At 48.0% G+C, this 8,175-nt stretch overlaps 4 protein-coding genes across 4 annotated transcripts; 1 reads left to right on the top strand and 3 right to left on the bottom strand.

The window, feature by feature from the left end:
• Window positions 1-716: 716 nt before the first annotated feature.
• On the bottom strand, window positions 717-1,032 carry H257_18721 (hypothetical protein; the record flags this gene model as incomplete). Its single annotated transcript, XM_009847848.1, has 3 exons — window positions 717-767; window positions 817-917; window positions 984-1,032. The coding sequence occupies 3 exons, from the start codon at window positions 1,030-1,032 to the stop codon at window positions 717-719; spliced, it is 201 nt and encodes a 66-aa protein (XP_009846150.1).
• Window positions 1,033-1,436: 404 nt separating this feature from the next.
• H257_18720 (hypothetical protein) lies at window positions 1,437-2,019 on the top strand (the record flags this gene model as incomplete). The annotated part of the gene is made up of 3 exons (XM_009847847.1): window positions 1,437-1,646; window positions 1,729-1,816; window positions 1,898-2,019. The coding sequence occupies 3 exons, from the start codon at window positions 1,437-1,439 to the stop codon at window positions 2,017-2,019; spliced, it is 420 nt and encodes a 139-aa protein (XP_009846149.1).
• A 2,862-nt stretch (window positions 2,020-4,881) lies between these two features.
• H257_18719 (hypothetical protein) lies at window positions 4,882-7,370 on the bottom strand (the record flags this gene model as incomplete). Its single annotated transcript, XM_009847846.1, has 7 exons — window positions 4,882-5,107; window positions 5,566-5,716; window positions 6,160-6,282; window positions 6,434-6,662; window positions 6,715-6,912; window positions 6,957-7,262; window positions 7,317-7,370. The coding sequence occupies 7 exons, from the start codon at window positions 7,368-7,370 to the stop codon at window positions 4,882-4,884; spliced, it is 1,287 nt and encodes a 428-aa protein (XP_009846148.1).
• Window positions 7,371-7,864: 494 nt separating this feature from the next.
• On the bottom strand, window positions 7,865-8,112 carry H257_18718 (hypothetical protein; the record flags this gene model as incomplete). The annotated part of the gene is made up of 2 exons (XM_009847845.1): window positions 7,865-7,994; window positions 8,030-8,112. 2 exons carry the CDS (start codon window positions 8,110-8,112, stop codon window positions 7,865-7,867), a joined length of 213 nt encoding a protein of 70 aa, XP_009846147.1.
• Between the last annotated feature and the right edge of the window lie 63 nt (window positions 8,113-8,175).

Raw genomic sequence — 8,175 nt, 5'->3', positions numbered from 1 at the left:
TAATTGCATTTTTTCGTCGTGGTTGTCTATTTTCTAGTTGTACTGTAAGTGGTTTGGGTACGGATTTAACTGCGGAATCAGGCATATCAGATAACAGTACGTCGGGGCAAATGCGTTTGGACGCATTTTGTTGGGTCACGCGTGATAGTGGGGTCACGCGCGATAGTGTGGGTGTTGATTAGGGCTATTATATTATAGGTAATTAATTATACGTGTACTCCGTCTCCGATGCTACGTATTACTTCGAAGTACTAGTATGACAAACCATTCAACTAATATCATCTTGAAAACAGCGAAAACGACCACAGAGCTCTTATACTAACTACTACTACGTAGTACTATATAGTAATACTGTAGTATTTCAAACTACTTCATATTAATAATACTTCTTCGTATTGTATTAAATAGTAGAACCTGCCCAATCGCTCTGAACCGTGACATTTCATTGGTTGATCTAAAATTTCTTGTCACTGATTGGCTAGATATGCTTTCTTTGTTAGCCAATCAATTGTGTTACGAAATTCTCAACACCAAAGCTCAATCCAGCTTGGATTTTGAATTTAAGGACATTGTCATACAAAGTGCAAGTGTACCCCCATCGAGTTCAATATATATTGGTTGCAATATATATTGGTTGAAATGGACATTTGGCAATGATGTGCGGCCATGAAGCAGGTCTCCAGTTCACGACATTCCAACGCCCCAGTAGACCACGATCAAGTTGGACAAGCGTACGCGATGCCTGGCGTCGCCCGAGTGGATGTCGACTACAACCGCCACTGGTCAAGACAAATAGTCCAAATCTCTCATCTTCACCAGTCCCATCTCGCCGTACTCACAGAACGCTGCCACGAGCATTTCGTCCGACCCCTTTCTGTTGCTCCACGACACGCGAATCGGGCGTTGCTTGATGTCCCCTAAGCAACGGTGGAGGAGTTTGTCTGCAAGACTTGGTCAGATCGCACCGCTTTTGACGATCTTACCAAGCAAATGCGCGCGTTCTTGGGCCTGGTGTGCTCGTATGACCTGCATCTCCCCTGGCTTTCGCTTTGAGATCGTTGTTGGCGTGCTTGAATCGCTTCAGTTTCTCTGCAGAGCTGCCATCGTCACTTCAACACAAGTTAACTGTCAGACAAGGATATGTCATGCAACAAGGCTTACCGTCGCCGCCCTTGTCTGGATGATGCTTCAGAGACATCTGACGGAATGCCTTCTCCGCCGCATCGGTGTCCGAGAGCTGGGGTAGCCCAACGATCTCATACTCTCGTCGTGGTCATGCTTCGGCCTCCCAGACTTGGTCATGCTTCGGCCTCCCAGACTTGGTCACTTACCCAGCTTCCTCTTAGTAAACTACTACGCGAATGTTCTAGTACTACTACAATCTTATAGTACTACTACTCTGTTCTAATTCTCCGCACTCCTGGGTGTGTGTGTGTATGCGGCGAAGTCGTCGTGGAGAGAAGTTGGAGACGTTAGTCTTTGACGAGCTAGCCACGCCGTCTCTTCTATCTGAAGGCGATCGGCAAGTGCTGCGACCCGTGTTGCACGTCAGGTACTGCTACCGTTGGCTGTCCAAGCTTGCCCAACGCTTGCCCAACCTCCACCGGACACTTCCAGACGTGATACGAAAGCTCCATCCACCCCAGGTTCTGCGTGCACTCGTTTCGGCAGTGGACAGCGACTACCGAAACGAGTGCACGCACAACCTGAGGTCCACCACCCTCGCAGTGTATTCCCCCATTGGCGCGCCTCTTGGTGGACGAACTGGAGCTGTTTCCGTGCTTGTGTCGATTTGTGGACCACATCTTCTTTGTAGGTACCTACCTACCTACGTCTCCAAGAGCTTTCGTTTGCATTCAGCCAACATATATATATGACCCAACCACGAATGAAGTAGAGTCAGTCGTGCTGGTTGGGACCTCCAAGTTCACGGGACTACTCTGGTTCTCCATGAACCTGCTGGCCGTTGCTGCTGACTCTGCCACGTGTTCCAGCTGTGGGTTCACGGAAACAACTTAGTCGACCGCAACCCATAGCCGTGTGTGCGATGCTGTGGCTCTTGTCGCATGTGGTCAAGAGATGCTACTTGTACTAGTGTCATGCTATTCACGCCCTGGTTGGTTGCCCTAGATAGGACATTGTAACTTGTTATTACTGAAGCAATTTCTACGACTCTTTCGAATAATACACTTGAAATGGGTTGCATTGACGTGATGCATAGCCAGGGTCACCTTCTAAATTTGAGCGGAAAATATGTCGAAATCAACCCAAAAATGTGTTAGCCTGATCGAAGAATAATGTCAGTCGCCTTACTGTAACGATGCATATATATATATAATATATACTAGTATAATAAATCGAAGTATGTGGAATATATAATATATATATATATATATACTATGGGATATATGTATAATAAATCGAAGTCCGTGATAAATATAATACATATATATAAATACTACTACGTGATACATATATAATATATAATAATTCGAAATTTGTGATATATATATACCTCGAAGTAATATATAATTTGTGATACAGTATATATATACTATACAATATGTGATATATATATCTATGCATGGAACGACAAGATATTGTGAGCTTGTACTTGGCCTGGAGGGTCCAGCTTGGCGCGCTCGTCAGCCGGCGCTTACGTTTGGGACTTGTATACGAAGGCGGTGGACACATTCACAAAGGTCTTCACGTCCAGGGCTTTCAAGGAATTGTATGGAATAAACAAATGGCAGAGAGGATGGAGAAGTACCGCATTCCACAGCCAAGTCGCGGCACAGTGGAGGCACGCATGAGCAAGGGCGCGGGGGAGATTGAAGAGGTGCAGATAGATGGGAGGTGATGGATGTCCAAGGGAGTGGGGTCGTTCGGACCTTGGAGCTATAGACTGACATCTCGGCTCTCATTTTCGCCCGCCAGGTTGAACACCTGTAGTCGTAGGGTCTGCTTTGAACGCGCGATCCACATGCGGGTCCAGTCCGCTTACTCGACACTGTCAAACGCCGCCTTGTTCACTGTCATGGTCATGCCAACAGCTCAATAATGAGGAAGGAAGGAGATGCATGGAGGACTGTCGTCGTTCGTACCTAAAATACGACAACTATCTCGGACTTGTCCGGATGTAGCTGCACAGGTCATTGTCCACGCAGTATTTGACCAAGTTTCGCCCGATCATGCCCACGCCGCCAAGCACCAGGACGCGCGGCAAACTCGTCGCCATGATGCAATCCAAGGGTGGCGTCAATTTATGATATCAGCAGGAAAGTTTATGATGGTACCCCCTGAAATCATAGTCGGTCTATAGAAAACGACCACAGATAATTGTATGGATATATTATTCCAATATTCGATTTTGAATGATTTAGATATGTCAGAAATGTAAGAATTTTTTGAATCTGCATGTATTCACATGCAGATTTAATTTCAATCAATACAAGTGGGCTATATTGTCAAAATCAAAATAGCACATACAAAGTACAAGTACACGGCCTTCGATTTATCCCTGCAAACAAGTTCCTACCCTTTCGTGGAATCCCACTTAAATTCGGGGAAATTCATTATATTTCGCGACCTCAGCCACGAAATATATTGGATGTTTGCGAATCTAACTGAGCAAATCACGAAATATACTGGCAGTCCACGAAATAGACTGAGTGAATTCGACGTTCCCACGAAATATATGTTCATAACACTTCAGTGATCAGCGTAGCATGACCCACCTTCCAATTACACTGACTATGACATTGCCTTCAGGGAGAGTTCTGCCGAATGTAATCATGTTTGATTGGACCCTGAGAATGAGGTATTCTCCTCCTTTGGATCAAAATCAGGACGGACTTGGCTATTTAGTCCGGACTTAAGGGCTAAGTCCGTCCTGATCTTGCTATTTGGTCCTGAATAGGCCAGATGTCCGATTTCAAATCAAGGGATGTGTTTCGTAATCGACACCTGTGAGCTTGGCGTGTCGACGAAGAAATCATGGGTAATTGGGTCCAGGATCCTGTTGCGGGTCGAGGACTTGGATCCTTCGTCAATCGAGAAACTCGCGGGATGTTGGGGTGTTTGAAGAACAAACAGCCAGCTCACACGAAGTGGGAACGCAAATTGCATCAAGTTATTGAAGTCAGTCAAAGCCGGCAAAGAATTATTCGTCACTTATGGTCGTGGTTACAGGTTTACAGCTCTTAAATGAACATGAATTTACATTGGTGTCGTCCTATCATAATTCATTGACTGCATCGCCGGCCAAGCCATCCTCTTCCACCCCCTCGATAAATGTCGTCATGGCCTCATGCAGCTCGGCTAACCGAACAGAAAACACGTGATGCGCCATTATCACTACTACTGGAGTACTACTGGAGTACTGTTGATACTACAGTACTACTCGGAGTACAACTATACTAACGTTACATATAGTAGTACGTAGAAGTATCATGCAAACCCCTTCCTCGTTTTTGTTGTTGAGAAATGTATTACTAGTAGTAGGTTTACTCAAGTTGAGGGGGGGGGTAGTCGAGTGAGGAGAAGTTGGCCATGGACGGGGGATACGATGAGTAGTTACGGTGGTCGTCCGGTGCTGGTTTGGTTGGTGGCGGCGGTGTCGGGAACCAAAAGCGACGGTGCGATTGTGGGGGAAGGGCGCAGCCCTAGGCCCACTGCGGCGAGGAACATCCACGAGGGAGTTTCAGGCGGCTTGGTTGGACTCTGGTTGCAGGGTGAAGTTCCAAGTGGAGCTAGTGGTCATCGTGGCGAAGGCGGCTGCGAAGGACGCTACCCGCTGTTGAGCGAGGGGCATGGCACAGTGATCCCGGATCTAGTCGTTGCCCGCTAGTTGGCTGGGCCAAAGAATCTGTCGCCATTCTCCTAGAGCGGGTCAGCGATGAGTGGAGATGGTGAGCCGCGGCTTGCAGGGTGGGTGGCATGTGGCATGTGACACGTCCCAGGTAAAGAGAGCACTTGTTTTCGCGGCCAGAAGGAATGCAGTGGTGGCGTCGCGATCGAGCTGAGAGCGTTGCCGGAGCACGCGAGGGCATTGCCGGCGAGCATGTGATGATGGTGTCCACTTCTCGTGCGCGCTGTAACAGGCGTGCTGATGCGTGAGTAGATGCGAGAATGCGATGGCGCTTGCCCATTTTCCAGGGGCGCGGCTGTGGCGCACGTACTCTTTGACATCAGCTGTAAAATGAATGGCGAACGTTTTTAATATTTTTAAAATATCATGGAAATGCATCCGGCGCGCCATTTCCACATTTTGCAAGACATGCATACCCCATTCACCAGGTTGGGCGCCGGTTGATGTATCAGTACTTAATGTACCACTACATGTCTTTTGTTCTCAAAACCCCAAAACGAAACTCACTGCTCACCGGGCCCTTAAGTCGGTGGGCTCAAATCAACTCGAAGTAACAATTTATTTACTCGGTGCGTGTAATTTTCAAGTACTTTGGCGCGCCACGGATTGCACTTCGGACTGCCAAGTACGAGTCAAATTCAATCCTACTAGATCTCGGATCATCGAGGTATTCGATCTCCAGAATTTTTCCGAACTTCGCGAAAATGACCTCCACCATGTGTTTGGTCGCAGACTTGTGCCAATTGCTGACGAGTATCGTGGTCGGGCTGAGTCGCGGTAGCTCGTCCACGAGAATGAAATTGCTTGCAGCCTCCACCAGCTTGGGACTGAGGCTGGATTTGAAGCCTACATTTCGATGTGACATACAGCTGTAGACCCAACAAAAATCAATCATACTCAAAACAGTAACCTCCATATTTTCAACGTTTCTCAACTTGGCCACTGGTGCTGCAAAGTCGCCATCCCCTGTTTGCCAGGAATGAGTTCTGAATTCAAGAATCAGATTTACCTGTGGCAAGGATTAAGTGATCGCACGACTGAAGCCTCCCCATATCATAAGCAATCCTACAACCAATAAATTATAAAAGGGCGAAAAATGCAATAATTACCCAGCGTCAACACCAGACTGCACATTGAAGGTATACGGTTGGTTGTGGTTGACTTTGATTGTCTTTGACTTCATGGGGAATTTTTGAACAAAGACCTAACAATCGTTGAATGTGGGGACACTCAAGTGGAAAATAGACGTACCATCCCTGGCAGTACAACTTTCATTCCGTTCACAATACTCTCGTCCATGCCATCGTCGTCAAACCAATGCACCTCTGGAAACATGATAAACTCATCATCCATTGTTGTAAACACACCTGAAATGGACTCTTGAAGTCGCATCTGAATCTCGTCGAGTAATTCTGCAAAATCAATGTCCGACTGTGTCTACAGTAATTTTGTTTTAAAATCTCTAGAAATTGAAAGAATATGTATCCTTACAGCAATGGTCAAGTTCGATCCGTCTATTAACGTAGGGTGAGCGATTTTCACTACAATGAAATGCCCACATACCAATGAACATGACTGTCCGTCGCGGCTCTGGCAACGCCTTCGGTTTCCACCACTTCAGGTCTGGTTGGATCGACACACCATTTGTTATCTCACACGTCGAAAGTAGCTTCGCGAAGCACGTCCACTTGACGCATATCACTGGTCCGGACGTCGCTGGCTGAAGTTCGCCGCCCACCGTCCCCAAAATATGGTCGAAAATAATTGTGTCCTTCCCTCGGGCGTTCCAGTTCTACAGCAGTATATGATTGGTAATATTCAAACCAAAAGTACGTTTTTGGTACCTTCATCTCCATAGCCAGGTCTGGAAAACATTCGAGGTTCGCAATTAGGTTAACTACGTGGTCAAAAAAGGCACGCTCCTGGGCTAGGAAATGAAGCACATTCCAGCTCGTGTCTTCCTTAACGAAGCCATGGATGGCTTTGACTTGGTTGCCGCACATCAACACGTTTGCCGTCGTGTCACCGCCCTGTACGGCAATCTAAAACGAGATGAAGTTTGACACACCATCGTACTAGTACATACCGATCTCGCATATTTCACTTCGCTCATCAAACGAAGCACTTCAGCGCTGGCGTCGATATCCCAATCGAAGGAGTGTGGAATACTACGGACAAAGCGCATCAGGTCCTCGACGGCTTCAAGGGGAATCATCACAGGAACAAGAGATGGGCCTTGAGACGTCCTCCACTTGTTCGAGATCACTTTGCCCGAGCGTCCTTTACCTTGTTCGTCGTTGATGATCCTCGCTATGGCGGCAAATGATTCGCCTGACCACACCAACTCGTCGATGCGCCGGAGTTCAACGTCATCGAACGATTGACGATCTCGCTACAAGCATAGATAAGCCAACAAAAGGTGCATGTACTACGGACTGATTGATACCTTTCTGCCTTGCTGGTCACTCCTTGCTTGATTGCGTCGTCCAGGAGCTGCCATGTTCAATTTTATTGTTCGACCATGGCACTCAATATCATGACGCCAGTCGGTGATTGGTGGAATGCAATGCTCGGTGATTAATTGGAATACCAGGATTGATTACAAGCCGCAGCAAGGGGACTTGGTTTCACGTTCGCGGGGTCCTTGGTGGCCCCGTCCAGAAAGGAGCAGAAGTACTCGCACCGACGACACTCCTCGTGACCTTCATTGTGGTGCTGGTTCGACCATGGCACTCAATATCATGACGCCAGTCGGTGATTGGTGGAATGCAATGCTCGGTGCTTGGTTGGAATACCAGGATTGATTTTGATGCTTGTCAAGTTGAGGGGACACCTTGGGATTCTGGCTGCGGGGGTCGAAAATCGACGGGAATCCGATTGCTCCGAAACTCTCCCAGGGGATTGGAGGGGTCGAAAAAACGCTAGTCACAGTGTATCGACCCCCTGCCGGGCTGTATATTTCCTGGCGTTGGGCAGCTACGTTCGTTTCTGCCGTCATTGCTTGTGTTGGATAAATGCTGCTCGATCTGACGTGTTTTTGGCGGCGCCAGTGGAGCTCGTGTTGCTGCCCATGGCTTTTCCGGTAGCGCCACCACTCCGACAGCAGTCCAGCGCCCCAAGTCGCCTTGGGCGACGTCGTGTCGTTCCATCAAAATCTACCGCGGGTGTGCCGGCCACCACCGCGCCAGCTCACCAAAGTTGACAGGTTCGGCTGCGTCCTCGGCCGTGACGTCCAAGCTCATTCGCTGTCCGTGAACTCAGCCCCCACCACCACGTGTTGGGTCAGCTGCCTTCGCACGACCCCT

This window comes from Aphanomyces astaci (genome assembly GCF_000520075.1).
Source record: "Aphanomyces astaci strain APO3 unplaced genomic scaffold supercont1.206, whole genome shotgun sequence".
Lineage (NCBI taxonomy): Eukaryota > Oomycota > Saprolegniomycetes > Saprolegniales > Verrucalvaceae > Aphanomyces > Aphanomyces astaci.
This window is presented reverse-complemented; position numbering and strand designations above follow the sequence as displayed.